Below are 20,890 nucleotides of genomic sequence, written 5' to 3'. Positions count from 1 at the left end.
CACAATACAGCAGAGAAAAGGTACTTCGCCAGTTCACTAGGGTCATCTCCTACCCCGATCTCCCTGTACATTATTAGGGTTTTAGTTTGTTCTTCCCTCCCCCATATTACTCCTTGTAGAATTCAATTGCACTCGGAAGATCGATTGCAATGAGTAGTAATCAAGAAGATCAGTTCAATATGGCCGATCTTAGCTCCGCTCTCCCTTCTGCTACTTCTGGTACTTCTTAATCCTCAACTCTCTTCGTGTTTCATTCGTTACCGATTTTTTATTATTCTATTTTTTGTTTTGTAGCTTTTACTGATGAGGATCGTGCTGGACTTGTTAACGTCCTGAAGGTAAGCGAACTCTAAAATTAATCAGATAACAGATTTAATCGGATTTGTTTTGAATTTTCATTTTGTTTGGATGGATGTGTTTATGTATGTACTTCTATGTTTCTCAATGTCTTGATTTGCTCTTTTGTACAGAATAAGCTTGAGAATTTGACTGGAAAACATCCTGATTTCTTGGACACTCTTTCATCCAAAGTTAGGCAGCGTGTTGGTGTTCTTAAGGATCTTCAGGTTTGACTTGAATCTATGTGTTTATTGCACTGCATTTGTTTGATCTGTTTTCAGTTCATATGATCATATCCATAACCTAAACTTCAAGGCTGTTTATTCCTTGTTTTTGCAATTAACTTCTATGGATTACATTTCTCTTGAATTTTCACAACTGATGAATTTGAGAACTAAAATAGAAACATCATTATATTGAAAATGCACCAAAACGAAAACTTAAGTCCAGTGTAAGTTGAGGTAATGATGCATTCTTACAAACCTTCCTTCATACAGAGTCGATATGATGAGCTGGAGGCTAAGTATCTTGAAGAAAAGGCAGAACTGGAAGCAAAGTATATGAAGTTGTATGAGCCATTATATTCTAAGGTATCCATAATCATTTTATCTTTTTTTTTTTTCATTTTTGTTTGGTAATCACTTTACAAGCTTTCAATATGCTCTCAAGATTCTTTATTTTTTCCATCAAGTGGTATCTGGATGTTTTAAAGTATCTGAGACAAAAGAAGGGAAAAATAAAGAAAAAACCTTCTTTACCTGACTTTTTCTATATTCTTTCTATATTAAAGAAAAAAAGGCACACCGATGATTAAATCTTGTTCACTTACAGAGATATGAAATAGTCAATGGTTTGACTGAAGTTGAAGGTGTTTCAGATGATAATTTGGTGGATAAGGAAAATAATGAGTCAAAGGGAGGTAACATTTTTTTTATTTTTATCAATAGAAGTTTCCTATTGTACTTTTGTTTTGACAAACATCTAAACATTAAAGACACTTTTGAATTTTGATACACACAGATAAAGGTGTACCAAATTTCTGGCTCACTGCAATGAAGTCCAATGAAGTGCTAGCTGATGAGGTGACTGAATACCACACAAACTTTTCCAAAATTCATTATTTTATATTGTATTTTTATTTTCCTTATATTTAAACATATGTTATTGATTACATTCTTTGATTCCTTAGATTTCTGAATCTGATGAAGGAGCTCTCCAGTATCTAAAAGATGTTAAGTGGTCTCGAATTACTGGTGCCAAGGGTTTTAAGCTTGAACTCTTTTTTGATCCTAATCCTTATTTTAAGAACTCTGTGTTGTCTAAAACATATGAGATGATCAACGAGGAAGAACATATTTTAGAGAAAGCAATTGGGTATTAATATTATATGCTCTTTTTTTAAGTTTCAATTTTTTTTATATAAGTTTCTGCTTTGCAATTAAATATTGTTTCATGGAAAATTGTAGGACTAAGATCGAATGGTATCCAGGGAAAAATTTGACCCAAAAGGTTCTGAGGAAGAAAGCTAAGAAGGGTTCTAGAAGCCCAAAGCCACCAATTACAAAAACTGAAGATTGTGAAAGCTTCTTCAACTTTTTCAATCCTCCACAAATCCCTGATGATGAAGACGACATGGATGAGGATACGGTATGTTTAGCTCTGCTTTTTTTATTTTTTTTTTCTTAAAGAGAAGGGTAAAATGGTCATTTTAGTGGAAAAAAGAAAGTCTTTGGCCATAAATATTAACCCCAGACACACATCATTTATCCAGTTACCACATTATCTCTGTATGATACTTTTTTATACAGAAGGGTGAAATGGTCATTTAAACAGTAAGTTTAGCACTACTTTACTTAAACAGAAGAGCAAAATGGTCATGTATTCTCATTCTGACAGTCCCTTTAAGTCCAAAAAGTAGTCTTTGTTCATATATACTTACTGTAGAAAAACATTATTTATCAATTGACCACACAGTACTTTCTTAAACAGAAGGGTAAAATGGTCATTTACTCTAATTCAGATGGTCCACTTAGTCCAAAAAAGAAACATTCTCTGTTCATACATACTTCTCCAGACATCATTTATCCATTCTGTACTTTATACATACAATATTCTTTTAACAAAAAGGGTAAAAAGTTGATTTCCTGAATGCAAAACGATATAAACATTGCCACAAATGTCACATCAGCATAATATTATTGGTAAATACTTATCATAGCTCATAAAATATGTAGTTTGTGCTTGAAAAGTGTTATATGCAAATTGAAGTTGAAAAGTAACATGTTTGATTTTAAAGTCAAAGTATGAAGGAATGAATTTAGTTGTGCCTGCCTTTGGGGAGGACAATTGTACTTTGCTTTTTATTGCCAAAACATAAAACTCAAAACTGATAGGGTTAATAACAAGAAATAACAACATTATTATTTTTAAATATTTGTTATAAAAGCTCTATATAATATAAGCCTTTAACTCCCTTCTGTTTTTTTATGTATTATGATTCTCCTCCATACTGTGTAAACAGGCTGAACAGCTTCAGAATCAGATGGAACATGATTATGACATTGGGTACGTACTCATTAATGTGCAACTCTATAATTTAATGAAATTCAAATGACAAATTCATTGGAGATATGCATTTTCTTCTTTTATTTGCCAGAAAAAAAAAAAAAAAAAAAAAAAACTTCAGATTGATCAACTTGAGTGAATATGAATTTATTTTCCTGTTTCTCTTTTTTTTTTTCCATCAAATTTTGTATTAAAAATATTTCAGAAAATGAAACAACACAATTGGGAAAGTGGAAGGAAAAATAAATGAGGGAAAATCTGTAATAAGTGATGACTTAATGAGGAAAGCCTTCTTTCTTTGACTTTCATTATAAAGTCGAAAAGAAACAATCATATATAACTTACTTTTTACTACTTTACCTTTAACCCTCCTCAATACTTTTTAATTCCTTACCCTTACATAGAAGGGCAAAATGGTCATTTACTCTCATTAAGGCAATTCATTCTGTTATTTTATTAAAAATCTTTGTTCATACAATACATACTCCAGATAGACATCATTTACTCACTCAACAATTTATCCTTACAACACTAACAAAGAAAAAATCATTCAGTTAAAATAACAAACACCTTAGATTTGTATTCTGCGCTTTGTTTCTATTTATAAAAAAATAGCTGATTTTGGGTGTGGTTAAACTGATTGCTTAAATATATGAAACCAAATTGTTTGTTCCATACATTTGAGATTTAAATTCTTTCTTATGTTTATTTTGAAGCATTTAAACACCACAGAGACTTTAAATGTTACTAAATTTTGTATTTTCCAGGTCAACAATTCGAGACAAAATCATTCCTCATGCTGTCTCTTGGTTTACTGGTGAGGCTGCCCAGAATGATGAATTTGAGGATGATGATGATGATGATGATGATGATGATGATGATGATGATGATGATGATGATGATGACGACGAAAACGACGATGATGTTGAAGATGATGTTGAAGATGATGATGATGATGAGGATGAGGATGACGATGAAGAAAATGTAAACAGTAAAAAGAAGGTAATTTATTAATTTATTACTTGCAAAATTTTCAAAGTGTCTTTTTTTTCCCTTCATTATTTAATTCAAGCCGTTGTCTTTTTTTCAACTTTTTTGTCTTTTTCTTTGACCGTTTCCAAAATCATTGTAGTCACCTTTTAATTTTTTTTAATGTATAATTATTGAATGAGATTTACATATATAAATTTATAATGGTTAATAAAAATGATGCATTTTTTTTTTGTAATTTTTAAAATTCTTTTAATTTCATTTCTCTTTATTAAATTCCAGTTTTTAGTTTATAATACTTAGTTTTTTTTTTTATATAAATTTTAAAAGTAATAAGTTATAGGAAAATGAAAATGTATATAAATGTTATAACGTATCCAGTTACTAATATGTACATTCATGTATGTATGTTTCAATTTTTGAATACATGCGCCCCACAGTGCTTGTACCCCATGCATAGGAAATTGTACCTGGGTAGATTCTCCATTTTGTAAGTTGCACGTTTTATGCTAATTCATTGTTCTTACTTTAATGCAGTGATGAGTTTGAGCACAAAAACCCGTATGAAGTTTAGAAAAATTGAATTACTGATGAAACAAAGATGTGGCTACGTGTATTCTTTAAGATCACACCACGTGGCTAATTAAAAGTGTGCAGTTGTGGTTTTTCTCCTCTATTTTTGTACTTTTTCTTGTTTGATTCGTTTCATGTCCTGTATTTATCTTCTTGTTCTTTTTTATTGGAGACACCTAGATTTTTTTAATATCACTTCACTATTTGTCGACGCTTACATTACTTTTTTTTACCCATATTCCTATCAATGGGTCAAACGAATTCTAGAATTTTCATGTTTTTTTTTATTGAACTGCTATAAAAAAAACTTATCAAATATCCAATAGGGAGGAGTATTTTGTTATTTTTAGAGTACAAAGTTGGCCAACATGAGCATTAGAATTCAAGCCAAATGTTATTTGATTATTTCATATTGAAATGGTTCTCGTATTCACTTTGTGAATTGCAAAGAATATATCTGAAACTGATATCAAAACAAAAGATGCACACAGTGATAAAAGAAATCTAAATGTATGTTAAAAACTTCCAAAGTTTCTTATGCAAAATGTCTTATCTTTGTGTTTTTATTCAATTTAACTAGTGTTTTATTTCAATTTAACTAGTTCAACCGGGTTTTAAACGGTTTAATTTAATTGGTTTTATTTATTTATTTATTTTTTAAAACCGGTCGGTTCGTTTCGGTTCAGAAATAGACATAAAACCGGTGCTAGTTGACATTGGTTTCAATTGTTTGGTCTTGGAAACGATTATTCAATGGCCAATTGCCTGAAATAACAATATACTTTAAACAAGTCTGCAATTTATCCTTTATTCAACATATTAGACAATATTTGTAATCATTGTTAGTATAGGGACTAGAGTGTAAATGTCTCAATTATATATCTACCTGATGTAATACGTGATTAACATTAATTCATAATACAATTCTATTTACCAAGATTAACTTGGTATCAGAGCCGATCAAAACAAACCTAACCCTACCACCAAAAAAAAGCTCCATCGCACAAGAAACATGCATCGAACAAAGATTGTCCCATCTCTCTGGTTAGCACATCTCGTAATCCTACCCTACCTCTTTTTTCCTTTTTTTTTTCCTTTCCTCCATGGATCCTATTACAGCGTTTTCTACAATTGAAAAGACTGCTCATAACTCCCACAAGTTTGGGCTTACTTTATCTCCTACAAACTATGACTATTGGAAAACCATGCTTCAACCGTTTCTGGTTACAAATGCCATGTTTGGCTATGTTGACGGCACAATCCCATGTCCACCTGCTACCATCTCAGTCCAAACCTCAACCACTGGGAAAGAAATTGACACTTCATCTGTTACACAAACCACACAACCCAACCCTCAATACCAAGCATGGGTCGCCAATGATGCTCATGTACGTATGTTGATTCTTTCGACTGTCTCTGAAGCCTCATTCCAACACGTACAGAGGGCTACTTCTCGAGATCTGTGGTTGTCCCTCGAGCGTGCCTACGCTCCGCACACATCTTCTAGGGAATACACTCTAAAGACCCAACTTCTGAAACTTGAGATGAAAGCTGATGAATCCTCCCCTGCCTATCTGAACCGGGCTCAAGCCTATGCTGATGCTCTTGCTAACATCGGTGAACCTGTAAAAGAAAAGGACTTAGTCATGCTTATTATGCCCGGACTTAGGGAAGAGTATAATGGTCTCAAATCAACCATCTTGACTCGACAAACTCCTACATCTTTCTCCGAATTACATGGCCTTCTGTCTGATCACGATTATATGGTCCGAAAATCAACACCTGAGGTCTCATCCGTTTAAGCCTTCATGGCTACAACAACAAGCCGCAACATAACAGCCCCACCTGTCTCTCTTACTTCCTCACCAGATCAATTGCAGGCTTTACTACAGCTTCTCTCTCAGCTTGGCGTTCAACTTCAGCCAACCAACAACCAAAGTGCTCAAGCATTTTACACTAACAGGTCTGGTAATCCTCATGGACGAGGTCAGAATTACAGAAGAGGACGAGGCAACTTTAATCGCACTCAAGGAGATTTCAACAACATAAATCAAGGGGGAGGTAATCGTAGTCAATTTTCTTGGGCCTCTAATCAAAACACCGTTTTTGGTACATGTAACAGGTGCATAATAGGACATGTTCCGTCTCAGTGCCCAAATCGCGACCCTGCCACACTCAGAAGAGCACCACCATCAGCTAACGATGCAGACTATCGCTCACAAAGATCCACATCATGGCTCCCCGACACAGGATCAAACCACCATGTGGCACATGATTTCTATGGTTTTGACAATGTCGAGCCTTACTATGGCGAGGATAATCTCCATGTTGGCAATGGTAAGGGTTTACCCATCCTTCACATAGGCTCTTCTAAACTTTACTCACCAAATAAAGTCTTCTCTCTTACACATATTCTTCATGTTCTTGATATCAAACGAAACCTTCTTTCTGTTCAAAAATTTTGTTTAGACAATGATGTCTATTTTGAATTCCACTCTTCTTTTTTTGTCATTATGGACACAGCTACACACCGCACCCTCCTCACGGGTCCAAGTAATGGTGGACTCTACTCAATTCCTCTACTCAAGCTTCAATCACTTCCAAAAATTACGTTCTCTGCCGTTCGCGCTTCTTCACAAACCTGGCATCAAAGACTTGGGTGTCACAACTGGGAATTCTATGCTTTTGTAACAATAATGATGATAACATTTGTAACCAAAAATTTGAAAACATGCATGATGTTCATTCAATGACACCAAAATTCCATCAAACACTCTATACAAACACTTCAAATAGTCAACAAAAGATTGGAAACCCTAAAAATCCCGGTTTAAGTCCAATATGGACTAGGATTTTCTTATTGGGCCTAATGGACCAATAAGTCTCCAATTTGACTAGTTTGGGCTTAGAACTCTTAATTGGGCTCTAATTCAACCCACTTTCATGAGACTTAACATTTTGGGCCATATTGGGCCTAAAATGGAATAAACTACTCCAATAAGCCTTATTGGGCCATAATTGACTCAATTAACTTTAATGGGCCATAAAACCCATTCTTTTATACAATTTGGCCCGTGAACTACCCTAAAGGCCCAATGGGCCGAAAATTTTTCTATAAACCTCATGATCTCGAACCAAGAATTGAAGTGGGCCAAACTAACTCATTCCTTCTTTCTTTGGTCCATTTCGGCCCAAGTTAAAAAAAGGGGGTTTATGGAGGATTAATGGGGATTATTAAGTCTTGACACATCATTTTTATCCAAAGGATATCAAGGCATGATGTCTCATGCATCTAGGTGAACATCACATCTCCTTCTCTCTCCTCTCTTCTTATCCTCGACCGAGAGCACCACACATCCACACCAAAATTTCACTTTCAAACAATTTCCAAATTCTCTCAAGAACATCTTCCTTCTTCCCTCAAAATCTCGAAGTTGCTTGGGTTTTTAAGGATCTTCATCAAGTTTTCTTCAGCCTTTGGTAAATTGGTATCAAACACAAACATCTACTTCCAACTTATTACTAAAACTCCTTCTTACATAGCTTTGTTTCATGATCTAACTTCCTAGAACTCCTCTAAGTTCGAAAGTACCTCCAAGTTGTAGCTAGGACCAAAAATCTCTCCACATACTCCTCAAAACCGAACCAACAAACCCCAAGGTGAGTTCATACCCCCTTGTTTTTGGTTTTTATTTGTTTTTGGGGGAGAATACAAGTATTATGTGTTGATCTATGTGTGTATGCTTGTTATATGTGATTTCTTTGGTTTGTGCTGTAAAAATATGATATTACTTGCTATATCTCGAAATCTATGGCTAAAGTGTGAAGGATACATGAATAATAACAAAATAAACAACATATTTCAAAGATCTAAGAATCTTTATGTTTAAAAGGTGAAAAACAAGGCCAAGATTGTCATAGGTGTCATTTTTGCAAAAATAACAAAGATTTGGTTAAAAGATGACATTTTCGATTTTACAAGGATAATATGGTATATATCTATATAAAATATGATTTTTATGGAAATAAAACTTCTCAAAGGACCAAAAACATAACTTTTTGCTTATTGGGCTTATATTTGGGCCCCAACAGTTTTTGGGCCCAAATTTGCGAAAATATGGAAGTTTGGGACTAAAATTGTAAAGTTATCAAAGTACAAAGTCAAATACGTGAATGAATTAAGTTCAAGGGCTGAAAATGACATTTTTCGCTAAATTGGACTAATAATGCAAAGTTTTTAGATTTTGGGCCAAAAATGTAAATTTTTAGCAAATAAGGGCTGAAAACGTCAAAAGTGGTATTTTGGGATGAAATTATAATTTAAGATCTTATTTGGGCTGAAAATGCCAAATTAAATAATCTAATGGACTAAAATATCATTTTGTACCATTAAGAGCTGAAAATGTAAATTTTATATGAAAAAGGGACTGAAATGATCAAATAAACATTTTGAGCCAAATATGTAAATTCTAAAAGAATTTGATCAAAGATATAAAATTTTACAACAAGAAGGTTTAAAAATGGTATTTTTATAAAAACTAAAAATATCGTTATAAACAACGCTGAGTATTTTAACGCCAAAAAGTAAACACTAAGTGTATTCTAAATCCTATACTAAAATTTAACGACAAAACAGATAAACCATTCAAGGAGTGGGTCCAATATCGATTATTGGGCCCGATATAAACAAAACATGTATATTGGGCCTTGGTGACCCAATTACATGCCCGACGGGCCTTTATTAGCTTCGACATGCTATTGGGCCTTAGTGGCCCATTTGCATTGCTAATATGGTCCTAAACATTCATCATATGCTTAATGGGCTATAACGTGTCCGTAGCATACTCGACAACCTGTAATAACATACAAAGTTAGTGGGCCTCCGTTGTCCTCTTTTTTTGTCTGTTAGGCTTACCTTATATTCACGTAAACATAAATCGAGTTGTAAAACAATGTTATTCAATTTCATTTGGATTTAGTGAGAAATAACGAGTGGCACCAATAAGTATCGGTCGTAGTCTGTAGTTATAATCAGAGTCTCCTGGAGGGAGAGCGAGAATTTGTGTATAGATCTATACGGGGGTGACTCCCCCACACATGAGCCGTTCGCTACAGTTAGACTCGGCCAGTCTAGGGTGACAAAATCTTAATTCAAAACCGACATTCGATAAAATGCCAAGACAGGCGAATTAGTCATTATTATGCATGGTTATAACGACTCACATAGAGATCCATTACCATCTAAGTAATCATGGGAAATCATATTCATACGCTGTGACGATGCAAAGTGATTATACAATAATACAAAACTATCATACTATTTAAATCGGAAAACATCGGGTTTTCCGAGGAACGACATTTTTCACTCCTACTTACAACAACTATGATACAAGGAACAATTATGAAAGGCATTTCACTTTTACATGTTTTGAAATCATATACACGTATACTTATGGATCATCACACCTTTTTCGTAAACAATTTTTGTTACAGAAAGTATCAGATTTTCTGAGTTTTACAAACAATACAAAACATTTTTACATCAAACCTGCTTATGAACTCACCAACATTATATATGTTGACCGTTTTCAAAATAACTTGTGTTCTCAGGTAACCGTTAGATTGAAGAATTATCAAGCGTGTTTCTGAAATGTCTTTAGTGTAATGTCAATCGATAAACAATTTATGTTTTGGATTATGTAATGTAAACAATGTACTTGATGTGAACAATGACGGTTGTAATGTATTAATGCATGGTGATGCTTATGTTATGTTTCATGTATATTCATTGTGATGATATTTCAATGTAAGTCACACGAGCCCTCGGACGTTTCCGCCATCTGGTTCGGGGGTGTGACAAGTTGGTATCAGAGCTTTGTTTATAGTGAACTAGCATATCTAACCATACATGATATGCAACTATAAACACAATGGGGCTAAATAACTCTGAACAGAGTAAATAAAATACTTACCTATGTGCGCATTTTAGAATAACAGCATAATACTAAACAATAAAAGTCTTTGGGGGATTTGAACGTTGCGATTTAACCTGGGCAGTTATGTAATCGTATTGGGATCAATGTAGCCTGATCAACTACATTCATTCAAAGTACGATCAACATATGTTTGGGAATAATCGTGATGGTCAATAAACCGAAAATTTACCATCTAACTATCCAAATAGGTTAGAGGAACTAAACTCAAGAAAAATAAAACTGTAGGAGTATTTTAAGAATACTATCCTTATACACCCAAATGCACACACTTTTCACACCTACACTTCCCATGCAGGCGATATGGTAGGAATGCAGCAAGACGGCCCCTACTATCAAGCTCTAGTAGTCTATCGGGATATTGAGGTGGGTCTAGATGACAATCCTGAAGAAAACCCTGAAGGAGGCCCTGCAATGGGTCAGGAGGTGGGACCCGGAGTGGAACCGGAAGAGTACGTGGTAACTGATTATGAATATGACGAATCTGACCGGGAGTCAGATGAAGGAAAGGACGTTAAGGAGACACCTAGTAAGCCCTACCCATCGGAAGCCCTATCAGACCCACACACGATTCAGGAAAGTGATACAGACTACATACGCTCTCTTGAGAAAGAAATAGCCAATCTCAAGCGTCAACTCTTTGCGGCCGAAGCTAGAGCCGTTCGAGAAAAGGGAAGAAGTAATCACCCAGGAGGTGAATGAACTGGCTGAACTCCTGATACGCCAGCTTGACGATTGAGTGTCATCTTCATCATAACTGATAGAACGTACTCTACTACTTGCTATTATAGGTTCTACAGTATGTAGAACCAGCCGTATCTCCTACTAGTATTGTGTTTCTATGGATATTATGTCGTAATACTGTCGGATCGTACATTTTCCTATGGAATGTATGCCCTTCAGGCAAATTTTCCTGTATTAAAAATGGCTATTTCTAGTAGAAATGCTATGTGTTTTAATATGGGGTTTCACTTATTTGCACAAACAAACCATCGAAACCGTTAGATACTCAAGAACCTTGAAACCAAAATAACCTATGAACTCTATGAATAAGACTTAATATTTGTGACAAGTTTACAAATTACCTACTATCATAAACACACCATAGGGATATAGATCGAAACATTGTGAACCATACGAACGCGAAAGTTACAGAGTACCACCGGAAATGACCGTCGTTACTTACGATCCTGCTTATCATCATGCAGCAGAAGATGTCATTCCACAGAAATAACAAGCACACCCGTGAAGCACCACTCTTGCAGATGGACTTTACTACATTCCAAGTTGCTGTCACCGCTGCCGTAACCGCTTCTATGGCACAACTCAACGCAAACAACACCAACAGAGGTGGAAATAGCGTCGACAACACCAGTCGAAGTAACGACCACAGAAACCAACAAGTGATCGCTTATCAAGGCACTCCAAACCCCAAGCTTAAGAGCAGGAAGCGAGAGTCAGGGAATAAGAGAAAGGGACAGCTAACTCGAGGGTCCTCGAAGAGAGAACATGTTGTTACTGTTCATGCGACCATGATACCCACTACATCGATACCATCAAGACCATATGCTGGAAGCCTCCCCAAGTGTAACAAATGCAATTCCCATCATCATGGAGAATGCATGGAGATGTTTTGCACAAAATGCAATCGGAAGAGTCATACTGCAAAATATTGCAGAACTCAGCTTCAGCAAAACCGGCAGCCAAACAACGACAACAACAACAACAGCAACCGCGACAACAACAACATCAACAAAAATGTTGGGGCCAGTCACACCTGCTATGTGTGTGGGAGAACCGGTCATTTCAAGACACAACTGCTCTAATGCTAACAACCAAGGAACGGGAGGATCAAGAAGGGTTTCGAGCCTGGGTTAAGGCGAAGCGATTCAGGATCCCGCTGTTGTCACTGGTACGTTTCTCCTTAACAACACATATGCATGCATCCTGTTTGATACCGGGGCAGAGCAGAGTTTTGTTAGTAATAAATTCAAACATTTGCTAAAACAACAACCCCAGAAGCTTAATGAAACCTTTACGGTGGAAATGGCCAATGGGAAAACAGAATCAGCTGGGGAAATCTACGTAGGATGTACCCTAACCTTAAATCACCACACATTTCAAATAAACTTGATGCCTGTAACTATTAGGAGTTTTGATGTGATTATCGGCATGGATTGGTTGAGCCCCCATCATGCTAAAATTATGTGTCACGAGAAGGCCGTTCGCCTTCATCTCCCTTACCACGAAACCCTAATCATATACAGAGACAAACCCAGTACGAACCTTCGTCTTATCTCATGTATTAAGGCACAAAAGTGTCTACAAAAGAGAGACTTTGCGTTGCTGGCTCACGTTGTGGATAAATCCAAGGAAGAGATTAATATTCGAAACATCCCAGTGGCTTGCGACTTCCCTGACATCTTTCCTGAAGATCTTCCAGGGATACCCCCAGAAAGACAAGTCGAGTTCCGAATCGACCTTGTACCAGGAGCTACACCCATCGCCAAATCGCCCTATAGGTTGGCTCCTGCGGAGATGCAAGAAGTGTCAAGCCAACTCAGCGAACTCTTGAACCGCATGCCCTCTCATAACACTCGCAACATCTCACCCTTCGAACACATCTTTCGACACAAACCCGAATTTTCTTTTCTTCGGGTTTTTGGTTGTACGTGCTATCCCCATCTCCGTCCATACAACAAACACAAAATGGATTTTCGATCCACTCCTTGTGTCTTTCTGGGCTACAGCACTTCCCATCACGGTTATTCGCTGTTTTGACCCATCTTTCGAACGTATTTATGTCGCTAGACATGTTCGTTTTAATGAAACCTCATTTCCTTTCCATGCACCACCAAAAAATCCACCACAACCTGTTCCCGAACCATATGTCTCTTCCTATCCTACTCCTATACCACCACAAGACCATTCTACACCTTCTACTACACCAACACAACCCACAACACCAATCTTTCATGAACCAAACCATACATCCACTTCTACACAAACATCTTCATCAATCTTATCTCCTCCTCCCATCATTTATACTTACCATCGTCGACGCCATCCAGCCTCCAACACCACTTCAAATCAGCCAACCACTTCTACCGATGAAAATGAACCACAACAGCCCACTATCCCACAATTGACCACCCACCCACAAATGACCACCTATCCCACCACAGCCCATGCACGTCCGAGACCAGCCAATTTACGTCCTAACCCCACAAAAACCAAACCATTCAATCCTTCCTCTTTTCATACCATGACAAACTACTTTGATACTGAACCTCCCTCCTTTACCATTGCTAACACACAGCCACAGTGGCACTCAGCTATGTGTGAGAAATATTCGGCCTTGATACGAAACGGAACTTGGTCGCTAGTTCCACGCACCAAAAATATCAATGTTATTGATTGCAAATGGGTGTATAAACTAAAAAGAGACTGGAGCGGTGAAGCGATACAAAGCGCGTCTTGTTGCTAAGGGTTTTCGACAACAACCGGGCATTATTATCAAGAAACATTTAGCCCGGTTGTCAAAGCAACAACCATTCGTGTCGTTCTTTCTCTAGCTGTCACACGAAAGTGGCCGTTACGACAACTCGATGTTCAAAATGCCTTCCTACACGGTGATATAAAAGAAACAGTTTATTTGCAGCAACCACCTGGTTTTGTTGATCCATCCAAACCGGATCATGTTTGTCTTTTACATAAGTCATTATACGGCCTAAAACAAGCTCCAAGGGCCTGGTTTCATAGGCTTTCTACCGCCCTTCTTGCTCTTGGTTTTCGGGGCTCTCGGACTGACCCGTCGTTGTTTATCTATTCGGCCCAGGGAGTTCTCATGTACATGCTAGTTTACGTTGATGATATCATTTTGACAGGTAATAATTCTCAAGTCATTGATCAGGTTGTACAGAACCTTAGCAAATCATTTGCGGTTCAAGATATGGGCACCTTGTCCTATTTTTTGGGTGTTGAGATACATTATCAACCCGATTCTATCATTTTGTCTCAACGTAAATACATTCTGGAATTGTTGTAACGTGCTGGTCTTTCTACAGCCAAACCAGTGTCATCTCCAATGACAACGACTGCTAATTTGTCCATTGGGGATAGTAAGGCCTTTGACAACCCGATTCGATATAGACAGATCGTTGGTGCTCTTCAATATGTCACACTTTCTAGGCCCGACATCACTTTTGCGGTAAATAAAGTCTTCCAATTTATGCACTCTCCAACAGAAAATCATTGGTCCGCCGTCAAGCGTATATTGCACTACATGTAGGGTACAGTCTCTTACGAGTTACGCCTACATCGTAACTCTAATCTGTAACTTCATGCATACACAGACTCTACTAATCCCTCCATAACATCTTATTCTGATGCGGACTGGGCTGGGTGTCCTGATGACCGTCGATCCACTAGGGGATATGCACTCTATCTTGGTTCTAACCTTGTTTCCTGGTCTGCTCGTAAACAACGCACCGTCTCTCGATCATCAACAGAATCTGAATACAAAGCTCTTACTGATACAGTGGCCGAGCTAACTTGGCTTGAAGCACTTCTGGGAGAACTTCGTGTTTCCCTCAAGAGAGTTTCTACATTATGGTGTGATAATCTAGGTGCTACCTATCTTTCAGCAAATCCAGTATTTCATGCACGTACCAAACATGTCGAGGTCGATTTTCACTTTGTTCGCGAAAAGGTCGCACAAGGAAAGCTCTCGGTTTAATACATCTCTACAGGTGATCAGATAGCAGATGTCTTCACATAGCCACTACCCTCACAACGTTTTCTCCTATTACGATCCAATCTAAAACTCGCTCCCCGATCTTAGCTTGAGGGGGAATATTAGACAATATTTGTAATCATTGTTAGTATAGGGACTAGAGTGTAAATGTCTCAATTATATATCTACCTAATGTAATACGTGATTAACATTAATTCATAATACAATTCTATTTACCAAGATTAACTCAACATGTGCAAGGGTACAAAGGGTTGAATATGCATATGTCCATTTTATTAATTAGATATAGATTAATTTAGGGATGAGTATCGAAACCGAACTTGGTGGAAAGTAGGAACCGAACCGGACTGCCGGTTCTACCGGTCCCGGTTATTGTCGGGTCTTCAATGTTGGAATCGGTCCTCGAGAAATAACAATATATCAATGTATTTTGACAAATATTTCGGTTACGGTTTCGGTTTTTGCCGGTTCTTGCCGGGTCTATAAAAAAGAACAAAGAAAATACAATCAAACTTTCATGTATGTTGCTGAAAAAAAAAACAGATTTGGTATGCTATATTCCAAGGCATGTAACTCATTCAGTTTTTAACAAAATTAAAAGTTTTTATAGTCTAAAATTAACTACAAAACCTAAATAACATGTAGGAAAAAAAATCAGGTCAATACAACTTAAAATGAGTGAGATATGCACATTTTAACAAAAAAGTCAGATTACGTTTAAATGCTGAAACAGGAAAAAAAACTGATTTGATATGCTTCCTTGCAGGGCTTGTAACTCATTCAATTTTTAACTAAATCAAGAGTTTTTATAGTCTAAAATTAGCTACAAAACCTAAACAACATGTAGGAAAAATAATAAGGTCAATACAACTTAAAATGAGTGAGATATGCACATTTTAACAAAAAAGTCAGATTACATTTTAGTGTTGAAACAGAAAAAAAAAAGTTTGATTTGATATGCTTTATTGCGGGACTTGTAACTCATTCAATTTTTAATCGAATCAAACATTTTTATAGTCTAAAATTATCTACAAAACCTAAATAACACGTAGAAAAAATAATCATCTCAATCTCACTTCAAATGAGTGAGATATGAACATTTTAAGAGAAAGTCAGATTACGTTTTAGTGTTGAAAGCCTGAAACAAAATTATTTTTTTGATTTCATATGCTTCTTTGGGGGGCTTGTAACTCATTCTTGTTTTTAACCGAATCAAGAGATTTTATAGTCTAAAATTATCTACAAAACCTAAATAACATGTAGGAAAAATAATAATGTCAATACCACTTCAAATTCGTGAGATATAAACATTTTAAGAAAAAATCAGATTGCGATTTATAACTGAAACAGAAAAAAAAAGCCGATCAAGTTTGGTTCCGGTTTTGGGCCGCGTCCAATGACTGGTTCCCGGTTTCAAAAATTCACAAGAATATCGTCCCGGTCCCGGTCCGATCGGTTCTATCCAGTTCCGGTTCTGATACCGGTTCCGTGCAGTTCCCCGATCCAAATGCTCATCCTAGATTAATTTAGGCGACTGAACAGTACCTTTGACTGGGATAGTGTTCATAGTTCATATTAAAATATTGGATGCATTTGTCATTTGGTAAGTGTTGGAACAATTAGATATTAATAAATAATAGGTGTTCAAATCGATCATACAAATAAGTTTGATTATTGTATGTATTGATGTTTCACGGGCCCAAGTTCTTCATGTTATAAAAGTATTGCGTCTATTACACCTAGCATTGCCATGTTTGTCCTTGTTTATTTCTCTTTGAATGTCGTCGTTGTTATATTTTTTAAGGAAAATGACTTGAGAAGGTAATTAAATTTTAAGTAAGTTCACTGGTAACTATCTTTTTTTTATACATATTTAGGTAACAAATTTGTTGGAAGTGTTCACATATGACCATTATGACCGGCTGTAGCAGGTTACATCCTAGATGTGAACACTTTCAACAAGTTCATTACCTAGATGTGTACAAAAAAATAGTTACCCAAATATGAACAAAATGAAAAATAAGATTAAATTATACGAATGGTCCCTGTGGTTTGGGGGAATTTGTGTTTTTGGTCCCTAACTTATTTTTTTAACTCGGCTGGTCCCTACTGTTTATTTTTATTGCGCGTTTGGTCCTTGTCTTACCTATCATGCCCTTATTAATTTATTTTTTAATTAATTTTCTTATTTATGTATTTATTTTTTATATATTTAAAGAAATTAATAGACCTCACATATTTGTATCTTTTCATCTTTAGTGCTCAATATCATTTGATTTAATAGTTGACCCCATCCTTTGTTGTTTGAAAAAACCCTCAACTTCAATTGATATTTTTTTCACGAAAAGCAGACATGAGATAACAAATCCAGTGTTTCACTAAGATTTCGAATAGTGGTCCCGAATTCAAGTTGATTCTATTTTGCCTCTTCCTCAAAGAAAGACGATCAAACAATTCCCAATCATCCCTATAATATACATTGTGTCTTCATCTTTAATGGGTGAGGAGATACAAAAACATAAATTCCCCCAAACCACAGGGACCATTCGTGTAATTTAATTACTCTTACTTTTCGTTTAATTCATATTTGGGTAATTATTTTTTTTGTACACATCTAGGTAACAAACTTGTTGAAAGTGTTCACATCTAGGATGTAACCTGCTACAACCGGTCATAATGGTCATATGTGAACACTTCCAACAAGTTTGTTACCTAGATGTGTACAAAAAAGATAGTTACCCAGATGTGAACTTACCGAAAAGTTAGGTCCCGTTTGATAGTTTCTGTCTGGGAAAGTGCTGTCTGGTAAAGTGCTGTCTGGGAAAGTTTTCTGACTGGAAAGAAACCATGCTGTTTGATTGTACATCTGATTGACTGTGCTGAATGATGAAAAAAAGTAATAATTCAATAAAAAATAAATTTAAAAAAAGTTATTTAAAAAAATTAATAATCCAATAAAGAAAGAAAGAGGCGGAGTTTGGTGTATAATTGTCTTTCCAACCCATTCAACTAGAAAGATATGATTTTGGGGCTTTCTGGGAAAGACATATCTTATCGGGAAAGACCCCTTCTTTTGTGCAAATCAAACAGTCTTTCCAGTCCATTCAGCCAGAAAGATCTGTTTGGATCTGGAAAGATGCGTATCAAACGGGACCTAAAGTTGTTAGTTTTTCCAAAATAACCATTTTCTACGGAAGATTACATGCCAAAGTATGGTGCGGATTTAGAGTGGCATTCCAAAGTTTCGATTCAAACATTTACACACGAAATGTTGTTAATGTAGTCGTATGTGTAATTTTTTTAAAAGTTATTCAAAACCATCCACTTAACACTATAATAAATACCAAACTCTTAGCTACCATTTTAACCTCACCTATCACTTTATTATCAAACAAATACCCATTTAACTATTTGTGATTTCCCACCTAATACTCAAATTTATAAAATTTCTAATCTATCTCTATATTAATAATATATTTAAACCAGTTTAAACCCTAATATAGTTCACACCAAAAGTCACTCATAACATATTTCACAACAAAATTCATTAACTCATTATCTGAAAATGTCTTCCAACTGGTAGTTCATTCTAGAGCTAGAAATCCTTCAACATCTAACAAGGAGCTAAGGTATCAAGACATCTCTAAATCTATAAGGAAAATGTTAGAAGCTACAAAAGAAAAAAGCTAAGAACTGAATGCGAAATCTAAGGTACACAAAAAACAAATGCAGGATAAGCCATCAACCATTGAAGTCAAAAGAGGTTGGATAATGGACATGAAAAAAGAAATTCAAGCTACTGAGTGTTGGATAAAGAAAGTCGAGTGTGACCGTGATATTGTAAATTATGACTTTTGGCAAATTCGTGAGAAAATGCATTGAATAAAATCAGGGGTTGATAAAGAAAACAAAATTTTCATACTACCCAAAATTTCAACCAAAAAAAATGAAGATAAATGATTTTCTATGTATGATTGTATTTAAGAGTCATTTCTATTAATGACAAGTATGAATGTTGTTTATATGTTTTTATGTTTCCTTTAAGACTTATTTGATAGTAGATTATGGTTCGATTAAGACTTATTTGATTGTAAATTATGGTTTGTGATCCTATCCAGACAATTGTTGATTTTTTATATCCTTATTTCTTATCAAAATTACAAAGTAGTGAGAGTAACACCTATTTTTATCAACATGCTATTTTGGCAACTACAACCGAAGAAGTAGCTCAGATAAACAAGTATATGCTTGATCTGATGCCAAGTGATTTTCACATATATTTAAGTTCGGAAAAATTATGCAATTTAGAACAATACAATTTTGTGACCGAATTGTTGTACCCACCTGGTGTCCTAAACTTCTTAAATTGCCAAGCATACCGAATCATGAACTAAAGATGAAAGTAGGTGCTCCGGTAATATTGTTGCACAATCTTGATCGGTCTCTAGGGTTATGTAATGGAACACAAATGTGTGTAATCAGCCTAGCAACACGTATGATTGAAACATAAATCATTTTAAGAAATAATATTGGAGCCCGGATGTTCATACACATGATCCGTTTAACTCCATCCAACAAGAGAGTGTCATTCAAATTTACCCACAAACAATTCCCCTTAGGGAGGAGGGAGTCATTCTCTCCCAACCCACTGAACCCACTGTCACATCAGTTATTGTCTTTTTTTTTTCTTCATCTTTCCCAACCCATAACACACAGAGATCCTATCTTTCTCAACCCATTCAATTAAAAAAATTACAAAACAATCAATGTAAAATCTTAAATAGCAATAGAGTTACCGCCGGTACGACTCCCTTTTCAACAGGTTGTTTAATTGGTTTTACTAACCCACTTCATCCTCTCTCTCTACTTTCTCTTTCTCATTTCTCTCGTACCATGTGTTTTAAGACTTGTACCTAAGTTGTTTTGTATTTTTTTTAATTGAGTGGGTTGAGAAAGATAGAATTTGGGTTGGGAAAGATGAAAAAAAAAAAGAAAAAAACTGATATGACAGTGGGTTCAGTGGGTTGGGAGGGAATGACTCCCTGCTCCCTTAGTGTGGTATTTTGCAGTGACAATTAATAAAAGCTAATGTCAATGACTTTCTAGAGTTAGGTTATTGTTGCTAAGACCCGTTTTCATATACGGACAATTGTATGTCGCTTTGTCTAGAGTAACAAGAATAAAGGTATAAAGGTGATGACCATGGATGAAGAAGACAACTTATCAAACACAACGATTAATATTATCTATAAGGAGGTACTTCAAGGTTTATACTATAGACAATTGCAATAGTTATATTATATAATTATTATATTTGTGAATGTTTGTAGTAGAACTATTCTAAAGTTCAATATCATCGTGTTTGTGTTCATACGGGCCTACCGCCCAGTGTTTATGATATGATTTGTCTATATTAGCTACAAGTTGGAGGACAAATAGATGATTTCAAATAATGATATAAATATTGGTAAGTTGTTCAGATAACATCTTTAATTCTTGGTAGTGACGGAGTTTCAACATTTCATTTGGGGTGGGGTGGGGTAGGGGGGGGGGGTTGCGAAAATATAATATGTATAAAAATTGGTGAGGAGGTGGGGCACAACCAAAATTTTATATTTTTGGGCCTAATATGTATAAACTTAAAGTATAGGGATTACTTCTAACCAAAAAATAA

General features: G+C 35.7%; 1 protein-coding gene across 1 annotated transcript; it reads left to right on the top strand.

Moving 5' to 3' along the window:
• On the top strand, nucleotides 1–4,561 carry LOC145114999 (nucleosome assembly protein 1;4-like). Its single transcript, XM_079051134.1, has 11 exons — nucleotides 1–219; nucleotides 295–338; nucleotides 471–566; nucleotides 837–929; nucleotides 1,171–1,258; nucleotides 1,360–1,421; nucleotides 1,529–1,713; nucleotides 1,806–1,986; nucleotides 2,861–2,904; nucleotides 3,672–3,906; nucleotides 4,432–4,561. The coding sequence occupies exons 1-11, from the start codon at nucleotides 150–152 to the stop codon at nucleotides 4,432–4,434; spliced, it is 1,101 nt and encodes a 366-aa protein (XP_078907260.1). The 5' UTR covers nucleotides 1–149; the 3' UTR covers nucleotides 4,435–4,561.
• Nucleotides 4,562–20,890: the final 16,329 nt, after the last annotated feature.

This window comes from Lactuca virosa, chromosome 5 (genome assembly GCF_052849685.1).
Source record: "Lactuca virosa cultivar CGN04683 chromosome 5, Lactuca_virosa_CGN04683_v6, whole genome shotgun sequence".
In the NCBI taxonomy this organism is placed as follows: domain Eukaryota; kingdom Viridiplantae; phylum Streptophyta; class Magnoliopsida; order Asterales; family Asteraceae; genus Lactuca; species Lactuca virosa.
Note: the sequence above shows the minus strand (reverse complement) of the source record. Positions and strands in the feature narration are given on the sequence as shown.